The sequence below is a fragment of the Anabrus simplex genome, chromosome 2 (genome assembly GCF_040414725.1).
Source record: "Anabrus simplex isolate iqAnaSimp1 chromosome 2, ASM4041472v1, whole genome shotgun sequence".
Taxonomy (NCBI): domain Eukaryota; kingdom Metazoa; phylum Arthropoda; class Insecta; order Orthoptera; family Tettigoniidae; genus Anabrus; species Anabrus simplex.
Window position 1 is genome coordinate 906,223,838 of NC_090266.1, and position 13,869 is coordinate 906,237,706.

The 13,869-nt window shown below is 36.2% G+C and overlaps 1 protein-coding gene across 1 annotated transcript in view; it reads left to right on the top strand.

Annotated features, from left to right (window-relative positions):
• The window catches only part of LOC136863176 (ras and EF-hand domain-containing protein homolog), a 266,862-nt gene that overhangs the window by 121,700 nt on the left and 131,293 nt on the right, over positions 1-13,869 (top strand). The window contains exon 4 of the mRNA XM_067139527.2: positions 6,977-7,170. Within this exon, the coding sequence (XP_066995628.2) occupies positions 6,977-7,170 (194 nt within the window). The remainder of the gene's footprint in view (positions 1-6,976; positions 7,171-13,869) is intronic.

Sequence of the window (13,869 nt, forward strand, 5' to 3'; positions counted from 1 at the left end):
ACAAAAATATAATTGCATATCCGAAATGTTTACTTCCTTTGAAGTATTTAAACTAGTGTAACTCATTCTAAATCTGCCAGGGCTAGAGAGGCTGCATGCAGTGGCACTCCAAAGAGTATGTGACACACTGTCACTAGCAAGTAGCAAGGCTGGATTCCCACTGTTCGGGCTGTGCCTTACCCGCATGCTGCGCAGTTCACTCTGCGCATGGAGGAAGTGGAAAGGGAGTCGAGCGCGTCAGTGTGCCAGCCAGACTGCAGCCTGACCAGTCCCTAGCTAAACGGTTGCAGTATTCTTGAAGAGCGGTAGTGCGTCGTGTTTGTTGCGCCTTCTAAAAATCAGTATTTACAAAGTGTCAATTATTATAAACTGTACAGTGTGCACTTACCAGTCTCAAGGAGACAGTTATATTGTAGTTAAAATTTTATGAATAGACATGAAAAGAATAGTGTTAGGTATTTACAAGCATTTCATTTTCACAATTAACGCTCACTGAGAAGAATGTGGTGAAGAATGCTGGTCGTCCTACACCTGATTTGTCTATATGTCAACTATCGTCAAGTAAACAACAAACTTACCGTACATGAGAAAGTTTAATTCTTCAGTGTATAATAATTGGAAATGTTTAACTGGTTGCGATGAGAGAAATGCTCTGCTTTGCTTTCCGTGTTTGTTGTATGAAGGGCAAAAAGTGAAGTGGTAGATTTGGATCATTTAGGTGAAAAGACTAAAAAACATGAACAATCAGCTAAACACCTCAAGAATGAGGTTGGCTTAGCTGTGCTAGGAACAGTGAATATTGCTTCACAACTAAGCGAGGCCTACACAAAAGAAACAAATAGATATCATGAGAAAGTGCATAAAAAATGAGAAATACTCTCAAAAATAATTGACTGTATAAAATTCTGTGGTAAATTTGAACTTCCACTACAAAGCTATGATGAGAGTGATCATTCATCAAATCCCAGCATTTTACGAGGATTATTAGAATTTGCTGGGAAGTTAGATGATTCTCTCAAAGCCCATTTATTGAAGTCCACCATCTTTAGGGGAACATCCAAGGTTAGGTTATCCAGAACGAGCTTCTAGAATGTATTCTTGAAGTGTGTAAAAAATAAATACGAAGTAAAATTAAACAAACATAATTTTTAGCTGTAAGGTCGGATGATGTGATGGATGTTTCTGAACTTAGTCAATGGATTATTGTTTTCTGGCATGTAATAGATGGTGCTGTGTATGAGAGATTCTTGGGATTCTTTAATCCTGAAACTCAGAATGCAGAAGGACTTGCACAGTGTATTTTAGAGCAGTTAGAGGTTGTTTTGAATGGTGAAACTGATAAACTTATCGCACAAATATACGACGGGGCAGCAGTAATGAGTGGTGATATAGGTGGTTACAGACAATAATTTAAAAGTCCTACCAACATGCACATTTTGTGCATTGCCCTGCACACCAATTAAATTTAATTATGGAGAAAGCCGCATCACAGAATTGACAAGCCCGAATTTTCTTCAGCAGTCTAGCCACGATACCAGCATTTTTTCCAAATCACTTTCACGGTTAGCCATGTTGAAGAACATAATTAAAAGGGCGGATGTAATATCAGATGGAATTTTAACAGCCAACACGTTAACACAGTTTGTGAAAATAAAGAGTCTCTTCAAGAGTCTTTCCAGGAACTTCAAAATAGCAGGATTCAAACAACTGTACAAGCAACCACAGGGCTCTTACACATGATAAATGATCATGCCTTCAGTTTCTGGCTTACCTTTTTCCACCGCATCATGCCTCATGTGGACATATTGTATAGCCAGCTACAACATTTTTTGCTAACTCATTGAGTATTCATAAGGCAGTGAATGAATTTCTCCAGGCTATCAATATAGAGCGAAACAAGATCCCTTTATTAGTCGATCAACCTGAGGAAGAGGAAGGGAAACAATGAGGACATACCTGTAAAAGAGGTGTGTGACACTGTTCCCTGTCAGACAAAAGAAGGATTTGCTTTCACTAAGCATTTGTACACTGTGAAGTTGTTTTGTGCATCACTTTTTGAAGGATCTACTGACACACAACTTTTCCTCCAGTGAACTCTATGACACTATTGAAGCCTACCCGTTCTTGTGTAATGAGCGACTAGTGACTGAACTGACTGTTTTATATCAAGGACAGCTGTTCTGAAGTCTCTCCGGACTTATGAAGATCTATGAGACAATGTTGAGTACTGGAGTTAGTGAATATTACTGTTACCGTGGTTTGATGGATTAGCAGAGGTGAAAGAAGGTGCTGGGATGAATAGGTCTCAATATACGAAATTAAAGTTAATTTAAAATTTAACAAGGTTATATTTTCTTCTCAAGATCAAGAAATAACAAATATAACAGGTACTTAGTAGCCTAGCAACAAATCGAGAATGTACAATTACAGTTGTTACAGGATTTGGGCTCCGAGAGCCAGACACACAATTCTTGAGCATCTAGCCCAACATTAGCCAAATACCAGGTTTGACAAAGGGGCAGAAAACCCCAATCATGCCCAGGAGCACTTGCTCCCTATTACTCAGTAAAGCCTGCTCGAGGCACACAGTTCAAACCCATCAAGGACCACACCAAACTCCACATTCAAGCTGTCCTCCAAGTACAATAACACAGGGGTAAAAATACCCAACCTACTGAGGCCTATTCAATAAAGAAACAGGACAATTACATGGCCCCAAAATACCAATTTGACTGGAGGCGTACTTGCACTCCTAATACACCTTTTTAAAACCTACTTGGCACTAGGCCGCATATGCAAGGGCTAATCCCATACTAAAGAGGTGACACGATAGGAAAACTTATTACATTACGAAACGAAGAAAAATGGTTGAGAAAACGTAGTCACCTCAAAAACAATATGAAAGGGAGCTCGAGAGGGTTAGGCACTCTCTATCCCAATTTGTAGTTTAAAGAGATAGAATTTATACCAAGAGTCTATTACATTTTAGAGGAAAGTTACATGATAAAAGGTATCGAACCTGCCCCGAGAGTTAAACTGCTGAGCTAGCAAGAAAATAAGTTATTAAAAGGCCATTACCTTATTGATGAACCGCTGCCCGAAGAAAGAGGCGCTTCCCGGCCCCTGCTACATAATTTACACTATGATAGATGTTACTGAAGTGGCGCAGAGACCCGAAAATCAGCAGTTTATATACCCTCGCGGAACATTCGAGACCTTTCATGAATGATAACACCCGCCCACAAGCATTTTATTGGACGGCCAAAAGATTACAAGTCAAAACTGAAGAAGACATCTAGGATTGGTGGAAAATTAATTACAAAAATTACTCATTGGTCGAATTCAAAACTGGCGGAAAGAGAAGGGTTATACAGCCAACCTAAACAATGACTGAAAGAAATTTAACAAAGAACAAACTTATGCATACTAAAATTCTTCAAAAAAAAAAAAAAAAAAAAGTTCTTTCACTTCGCACTAGGGTGCACCGTTGTATTTCTTCAGTAGTGCCATCTAGAAGAGAATGTTCACACTTCTCACTACAGAGAAAACAAAAATAAATTGAAAAAGACACAGTTCAGAACTCTTCAAAATTTACAGATAGCGACATCTTCTGATAACCTTTAGAATTAACATGGTTGTTAGAGTTCAGGCTTCCTCCAGTAGAGGAGTTTCAACTGGCGCAAGGTTTGAATTAGCGGCGCGGAGGTACAATTACATAGAAGGATTTACTATGTTCCGAATAATACTAACCACATCCATGACGACTGAACCTGAAAGGTGCTTCTCTACTATAAAATGTGTGAAAACATTTTTAAGGAGTACAATGTCAGAAGAACAACTTTCAGCATTGGCAATGATTAGGCCGCTGTTAGCCATGGGCGACTAGTTGTGCCACTAGTTGCCAGATAATTTTAGTACCAGGCGATCAGTGGCACAACTTGTGAATAATTGCTCAGTTCACACCGGGAAATAGTCAGTTGAGAGAATGGCATCCTATGAAGAACCTCTTTTCCTTGCTCTTCAATTAAAAAAGAATAATCGAAGGGCTAGGAAAATGCGGAAATATCTTATATTTGTTTCTCGACTGACTAGAGGATTATATTATACATTGTTTGGCGATCTAAATAAGTATGACAGTAAATTTTTCAATTACCTGCGCATGTCAAAGTCACCATTTTACGAATTGCTCAGCTACGTAAAAGAAGAAATAACGGGGAATGACACAGGACTAAACAAGTGTTTCCCAGCTGAGCTGTAATTCACTAATATAGCCATATAATGGATCAATGGTACTTGTAAATGTAAACAATTAAAGAATTTTTGTGGGTATTACATATTTCCATATAACAATAGTAAACATTTTATAATACCCAGCTAGAGTATTCATCTTGCCTACAAGTTTTGCTTCAAATTCTGGAATAAAGTTCTTTAAATTTTCTGTTCCGAGAATTCAGTTTTTTTTATTTTGTCAGCGCAAGCTTTAGTTCTGGAATCCCAAATGGTGGGTTTTCTTTCTACCTCAAAAATGAAGTCCTCGGTATTTATTCGACTTTTAAATAATTTTGCCATCTCCTTCATTTGCTATTGTAGTTTATTTGATATCTCGACGTTCAATAAATAAACTATCACAATAAGTAAAATATTCACTCTACCACAGCACGAGACCAAACAAGGTAATGAAGAAAGATAATGGGTTAGGCGGATCGCTGCCTTAATTGCATACCATTTTCCACATTACGTCAAGCTGGTGTGAGAACACAAACCTGAGTGACGTTTCCGTATGTGCGGGCAGGTACACCAGGCGACTAGTTGTGCCACTAGTCACCCACGGCTAATAGGCAACATTTACTGCAATGCCCCATCAAGCATTTGAGCAACTAAAAGTCGCCAGAGCAGTTGCTGGCTCAGATGATAGCCGGCAACTAGATGTCAGTTGCGCCACTAGTCACCCACGGCTAATAGGTCCCATTTGATTCAATGATCCCTGACTCACCTGAGCAACTATTTGCACCACTAGCCACCCGCGGCTTATAGCGGCCTTAGTGTAGAAAAGAATCTGATGGAGAGAATTATCAATTTCAACAACACAGTGATAGACAAATTTGCTTGTTGTAAAGAAAGAAGAATGGATTTTGTGTATAAGTAGATGTGAAAGTGAAAAAAGAAACAGCTTTGTTAAATTAAGTGTATATTATTTCTGTGGATTAAATAATGTTACAATTTATGTAGACTTTAAAATTAGAAATCAGTAGTGTTTGATTCATCAAAAGTTTAATAAATAGTATGGATAATTTAAGTATGTTCTTGAGATTAATCATATGGCAAAGTTAGCTGCAGCCCTACTGAAAGAGAAATCCATGAGCTGTTGCTGTTTATAACATATATTAAGTTTTCATACACAGTGTATTTAATAAATATTTAATATAACATATGTAAATTAAAATCAGTGTAAAAAGCATGAGTACTAAAATATAAAATAAGAAAGACTAAAACCTCTGGCTCCAGTTCTGTTCAATATATACACAAACGACCAACCCATAGCCCCCAATTGCAGTAGCTTCTTGTATGCTGATGACCTCGCTCTAGCCACTCAGAGAAGAGATTTTGAAACAGTGGAGATCACCCTCACGGATGCCCTTAATGATCCTTCTAGATATTACGGCACAAACCAGCTTAAACCGAACCCCTCAAAGACACAAGTGTGTGCTTTTCATCTGAGAAACAGGGAAGCTACTCGCAAGTTAAAGATAGTATGGTCAGGAGTCGAACTGGAACACTGCGAGTCTCCAAAATATCTAGGAGTGACACTTGATAGATCTCTTACTTTCAAGAAGCACTGCATGAACTACAAATTGAAAGTCTCCACCAGGAACAATCTTTTACGGAAACTGGCCGGATCACAGTGGGGTAGCCAACCTGAAACCATCCGAACTTCTGCAATGGCACTATGCTATTCTGCGGCAGAGTATGCGTGTCCTGTCTGGTATAATTCAACATATGCCAAACAGGTGGATATAGCTCTCAATGAAACTTGCAGAATTATAACAGGTTGTTTGAAATCCACTCCAGTTGAATGGCTCTACCACCTTGCAGGAATAGCACCTCCTTCTGTTCGAAGAGAAATAGCTGCGAACAAGGAAAGAAAGACAGTGGAACAGGAAAGGACCCATCCTCTATATGGGCATGAACCGCATCTGCAACGTTTAAAGTCAAGGAAGAGTTTTCTCAGAACTTCAAAGGAACTTAGAACCACTACTGAAAAAGCCAGGTTGCAATTATGGAGGGCTACATCCTACCTTCCTCCTGGCTGGATAAGATTTTCTGAAACTCTACCTCCTGGCTACGATGAAGAATGGATGACCTGGAAGTCCCTGAATAGACTGAGATCTGGAGTTGGCAGATCCAAGGTTATTTTGGCAAGATGGGGCTACATAGATCAAGAAAAAATCCAATGTGACTGCGGAGAAGACCAGACCATCCAACATATGCTCCAGTGTTGTCTATGTCCAGCCTCCTGCACAGAAGTTGAACTATATCAAGCATCAAAAAATGCATTGGAAGTGGCCAAGTTTTGGGCAAATGTAATATAGTAATTATAACTGTGTACAACATGTATGTTTCTGATACGAGAATAATAATACTAAAACCTAAAAAGTCATTTAGAATGAGTATGAAATATACAATGCACACATAGTTGAGGATATTTTGGGAACTAGAAGACAGAACTGGAAATGGAAAATTTTATTTTAGTGATAACCTGATAACATTCAGTTTAATAACATTCAACTTCAATTTCATATGTTGCAATTGTTTGATTTTGTACAATATCTTATTTTCTATCTCTTGTACTTTCACATCAGATATACAGCAGAGGGATGGTGTCATCACTGCTAGAAACTCTACTGTCTTGAGCTTCTAAAACATAATATTGGTTTCCCCATTAAAATATAAACAATTCATCTTCTTATTTATTTAGGTGAACAATGTGCTAAGCCGTCATCAAACAGAGAAACATGGTAGGCGGAATTCAGTCATTAGACAGGAGAGAGAAATGGAGAACAGAGAGTTGAGAAACATGCTTGCTGATACTAAAACCAACCTTGCACTATTACGCTCAGAGATGGCCCATTTAAAATCAACGTATGAAGAGAAATGCCACCAATTAAACCAGTAAGTTACATGATTTATAACATAAGTATAACATTATTTTTTTTGCCTATTATCACTTAGAAAGTCTAAATTGTATATAAGACAAAGTAAATGGTTCACATTAATGTTAAAAAGGCTTTCACCATTTTTAATAATAATGCTCTTTTCTAAAATTTGACTCTAGTGTTTGAATCACATTATTCTTTCTCTAATGTACTACATGCTCCATACACATAAAGCTCCACAAGTGGATGGCCTAAAGAAACAGGTGATTTGGAAAAATAGATTTTGGGTCCAAACACCTGATGTGTCGGCAACTTATCTGCTCTACCAGTACAGTGGGACAGTCTTTGTAATGAAGAAAGCCTCATGAACTGAAGGAAAATGGATATTTTATATGGTTTTAACTTTAACAATTAGTAGCTTTTCACGCAGAGCCATAAGAAATCCATACTTCTTGTGAAAGATGTTGAAGGGATTATTTTTGGAGAATTTTCCAAGTGATGACCAGTGTTATTTAATTTTTTTTTTTTTTTTGGTGAGAGTTCTACAATGTCTGTCTGGTTTCTTAGGCTGAACACTTTCTATAGCATGAAACTCATTATAAAGAGCAGTGACTGCAATATGATCAGGAACTTTTATACCTGGAATCTTTCTTGAAATCAGGCTGTCTGAGTGAACACAAGTGAATCATAAATACACAGACAGTGTGCAGTAGTAAACGTACACTAAGCCATAATACACTTTGTCATTTAATACACAAAACAGAACAAAACACAGCTCACAAATGTGTGTTTTGATAGGCACTCCCCAACTAACAAGCTTGCCTTACATCCAAGGCCAGGACAGATGTATGCACACCATCTACCCACTGAATTTGGCAATGACTGCCATGCTTGTCAATAGGAAAAACTCTGTGCAGCTGGCTCTTGCCCAACTGCTCTCACTGTATTTATATAAACAAGTAACTGAACCATATAACATGAGAAATAAAAGTCTATGGCCTAATGACAGCAATGTAATTTCCATGTTGGACTTGCAAATACAAGCTACAAAGTAGAATGAGATAAAAATAAAGAGACTAGCACTGTAAAAGAAAGACACATAGAAAGAATATCTGATATGAGTGATATCTTTCAAAACTTTAAGACCTGATTTGTGGAATTTGTTTGTTATAATTTGCACTCAAAGTTAAATATCATAGCAATAACACTGCTCCTGATCCTAAGGTTCTTGTTTCCTTATGGTGATCACCAGAGTGGTACTCATATTGTCCACATCAGTCATGATAAACAAAACTAAAACACAATTTGTACTGAGGAACACCAATTTATCTTATTCATGTGCAGTGTAAGAATGTGGCTTTGTGATTTCTCAAATTAAAATTTCATAAATGACCTGTAGGCATGGCCACGTTTAAGGTTTATGATGCTCAGGGTAGAATTTGATATGGTGCCTTCCATCCCACACATTGATGAACAATAATGAGTCAATTCCAGTTTTGCCTCAAGAGGGATTCCTCCCGTAACCCTCCAATGGAGAGCCATACCATTATCCATCACCAAGGTGGACCTCTCATTCCTCTAATACATGAGGCAATCACTAACTTTAGTCTAGTTGAAGAAAGAATGGATTTTTGAGTAAGAATTTGGGAAGACCTTTAAAGAATGAACTGTTCCAGCATTTGCCTAGAGGTGAAATGGAAAACCACGGAGGTTACAGGTGTTGCCAAATTTTGTAGTTTTTGACAAATTGTATTCATTATACAGTATGTCTCCCAACAATCAAACTGAACTTATGGCAACACTCTGGAGATAAAAGACTATTTGTACCTAATGCATGAATTTTCACGAAACTTTGTGGGAATGTCACCTACATAAAAGTACAGTAGATACATCACAAACATTTCTTTCATATCCAATTAATAGTTTTTCCAAAATAAATTTTTTCTTTTGAACTTTTTAATTCCATTTTTTCATGAAATTTAATTAACATGTTAATGTAAATTCGCAATTAGGTAGATAATACTTCTTTTAAAAGTACTACACATTGATTTTTCTGTACATATAAAATCAGAGTTTTATCTGTACATTGCTCAGAATTTGTAAAGAATGGTATTTCTGTATCTGCCATATCCACAGTAACAAGGAAATGCACCTTTTTACTTTTCTGTAATTTCTGTCTGTTTGTCTGTATGTATGTATGTATGTGTGTATGCAAACGCATCACGAGAAAACGGCTCAACAGAATTTAATGAAAATTGGTATGTAAAGTCGGGGAATGAATCACTACAATCTAGGCCATAAATCATTTTATTCACCCTGGATGAAATTGTAGTTTAAGGGAAGGCGCCTAAAATTTAATCTTTAAATACCTATGTTATTGGTCCTATCGTAAAGTATTACATAACAAAAGTTATAGAGAATACAATTTCCGACCATTTATGTTTTATTCAGTTTTACCGTACTGACTATGATAAGAGCAGTAGTTCAGAGTTGGAAGAAAAGTAAATGTGAAGGCCTACAATATCGAAAGTACATAACACTGATCAATAATAACATTATCAATAATAACATTACATTGACCATTGTTTGTTGTGATGTTCTTTGTCTCTTATGCTGTCATTCTACTCCGATAGATGGGATTACTGCTGCGTACCGAGTATAACAGCCTGACTGAATATTGGCGGGAAATAGCAGGGGAGTTAGAAAACTTTCTTCTTTAGCATGCCATCCCTCTGGTTCATACATTTTCTGATATTGCTGGTACGTAACACACTGGTTCATCATACTATTCCAGCTATTCGATCCCTACTCTGATGCGTTATTTTGAATGAGCAATGTGCACACTTAAGGCAGATGCTGACTTAGTAGTAGTAGAATGACCTGGTCTCGAATTACAATTTAGGTCTATTCCAAATTATAGCACCACAATTCACTAAATAAGTCAAAATTAAACTATGAAAAGAGCCGTGTTTTTAAAAAAAGCTTCTTCATCTTCACTTTTATTAAAATTCTACATTCATTTTATTCCAAATTAGCAGTAGAGAGGGGGTTTCTCCTCTGGCTTTGAGGAAAAATTTGCCTCCAAGTAAGATAGATTTTTTCGCCTGCAGTGTGAATTGAGATTTTCAGACTCATCAGGTATTCCTAGAAAACAGATTAGTAAAAGGGCATAGTTTTTCCCTGGTACTCTCCACTATTCAACCCCCCCATGCCCCCCTCCCACCGAAAAAAGAGGAAGAGTGTTCACGGATCACAGCTGTCTGCAGCTTCGTTATTCCAGCTCTGGAACTTTGGGCTGATAGATCAGCAGTGTAGTACTGTTAGTTAGAAGTGAAAAAAAATGTGTTTTTTCATTTGATTGAGTACCGGTACTTCATATGAAAGCATTGCTTTTAATTGCACCATTCCTACTGACATCATTGTAATGACCTATGTTTATTTCAATTGGGAAAACCACTAAGACAGTTTTTCTGAGGATGTAAAAAGACAGATGGAGAGTGAGTGTCTGCCATTATAATGAAAACTCCCCAACCTGATTGTGACTGATGGTAGGCAAGCAGGTCTATCATTACAATGAAAATTTCCTAATCCAGTCTTCATATGAGAAAAGACATTTGGTGACTTCTTCATTGCGTTTCTAGGGTAACGTTAAGAGCTATGCAGTTTAATACAATCATGCTCACAACGTGTACGCTACCTAACCAAGAATAATGTATACAATGTAGAATTCCATAGCACTCCACGGGTACATCAGCTAGTAATTCATATAGGGAGATATATCGTACTAAAGTTTGAGTAATTTTTATGTTCTAAAATTTTGGACTTAAAAATCCCTACTACTTGAAAAAATTCTGCAATTGAAAGTTCCATATGCAGGTTTCTTAACATAGCTATGATACATATACCATTCAAATTTTGTTACATTTGACAGAATATTATGGGAGAAAAGTGGGGTTTAAATGTAAAATTACAATTGGCAAACAAAGCATTATTACAGTGATAAATTGTTTGAATTCAGTGGAATAACTTTGTGATAAGAAAAAAGAAACTCAATCTTTTCAATTTTAGTCATAAAAAATTCACCAAAATTACTAAATATCAATTTTTATCTCCAGAGTGTCACCTTAACTAGTGTGCTGCTTTGTTAAATGACGGACTACCAGGCAAGCTGGCTGTGCAGTTAGGGTTGTGCAGCTGTGAGCTTGCATCTAGGAGATAGTGCGTTGAACCCCACTGTTGGCAGCCCTGAAGATGGTTTTCCATGGTTTCCCATTTTCACACCAGGAAAATGCTGGGGCTGTACATTAATTAAGGCATGGTTACTTCCTTCTCACTCCTAGGCCCTTCCTACCACTATCTGTGTTGGTGCAATGTCAAGCAAATTAAAAAAATAGGGGCTATGTAAAATTTTTGCCATTAGATGGGAAGTTTCATGTCTAAGAACTGTTAATGCTGTATGGGATTCCTATCCATCACTTGTGGAGCACTTTTAGAAGCCTCAACAAATGCTATTAAAGAGATACAAAAGTACTGTGGTTTTGCATAAATTTAAGGTGCCTTAATACAATAATAAAGGGCAAATCCATCCAATTCCAATATAATAAGCTTTAATTACCTGTTCATCTATATCAGTTGAAAATCCGTAATATCTGAAATTGTGCGACAATAACTGTTAATTTTATATTTATAAAAGGGGAGTTATTAAAGTCACCACATACATCTCATATAATTCCATGATATATTTTATGTGGAACACAAATTTATTGTGCTATACAGCATCTACAACAGTGCTTCTTCTTCTTATCATTATTATTGATTATTATTAACTACCTTTTAACGATGGACATTGAAATTGCTTACACACACTTGCTGGATGAGCAATTTTAAATTGTGCTTATTTATTAAAATGTTTGAATTTTCATAGCTTTTTGCTAAACAAGGATGAAACCAAAATAGTTTTAAACATAATACAGCAATACTTCTAACAGTGTTATTACTATACAGTAGTTAAGAAAAATTCATGTCCTCGTTTTGATAGGGTGCAGCTCTTTTCAAGTACACCACTGCTTGAGGTGAGCTGCTTGTACCATTTTAACCGCATACCAACACTCTTGCCAATCTTAAATTTCCAGCTTTCCGGAAATAGAACCCGGGCCCTCAAAGATGGAAGCTTATAGTGCTAACTGTTACACTATGGACGTGAACATTACTGCAGTAAAAACTTGACAATATTAGAAAAACATTTAAAAGATTCTTAGGCTATGTTTGCTTCGCAGTAATAATTTTGTATTGGAACACCGTACGTGTGCAGACACATTCATGCTTTTTGGATAATCTTTCTCATCCAGCTGTTTTATCACTGACATATATATGCACTAGGAAACATAGGAATGTATTTCATACTCTGACTTATTATTATTATTATTAGTATTATTATTATTATTATTATTATTATTATTATTATTATTATTATTATTATTATTATTATTATTCCTCAAATGTTTTAGAGCTATGGTATGCACTACATTTAGTCTACTTTTCCAGAGGCAATGTGTCATTAAGAATTTCACTTTATTATGATACATAGCATGATTATTGATTATCATGATTATTATCAGAGTTGGGAAGTAAATGAGTAACAGTAATGATTACCTGCAACGATTACACTCTTAGTAATTTTTACTTGTAATTGTTACCTTTTACAAATTGCACTTTTTATGTGTAATTTACTTCTTGAAATGAAATTGTAATTGTTATATTCTAGTAATCGTTACATTCTAGTAATACACATTGCACAGAAGCAGAAATATGAAAAAATAAATTATGATGAAGCTAACATTTTCAGTTCTACTACTGCAGAACAAGTAGCTTCACCAGTTCTGGATGAGGTACTTCTTACCTCTCCAGTATTTTCAAAGACATTCCAATGATGTTCATGAAATTAAACACAGGTATTCCTTCAAGTGCCGTGATAGAGCATCTTTTCGGTAAATGCAAAGATGTACTTCTCCACTTTAGACATTGAGTATTAGCAATGGGAACTTTAAGAACCAATTAAGTTAACTGAAAAGTAAATTAATTTCAAATGCTAAAACCATGGGAAAAGATCATTTCGAAAATTCCAAGGTATCATGTTTAGTCTCACCTAGTGATAATAGCCGCTTAATGCCTCCATACCAAAAAACCACACAAAATGAAGTAATATATTCCTTTTGTCACAAGCTTTTGTATTATTTCAGCCTCAAGTGAAGAGAAATCAGTGATTTCATTAAGACTAACATTCTGTAAAGTAATTGTAATTGTCATTATAATTGTAATTTTACTGACCTAGAATTTTGAAAATTGTGATAAAATCAGTTGTTATGTTCAAGTCATGTTTATACAACAACTTTAGTATTGTAACTTGAAAATAAACTTGCAAAAATCAAGAATTTCATACATAGTAATAAAATGCTAATGTTGCTGCAAAATAATATGAAGAGCAAACTCAGAAGTGAACATGCAAATTTTTAATCTCAAAATCATTTTAGCTGAAACAGCTGCTGTAGGATTTAAACATTATTTTAGAAAGCACTTGCTGAGTCTGCAGTGGTTAAAAGTTTTTCTAATGAAGAGAAAGCACTCCATTCCATCTTTCTGTCATGGCTGCTACTGCCCATCTCTACCAGATTTAAGACTGAAACAATGCTTACCATACCAATGCTGCTTTTCACAG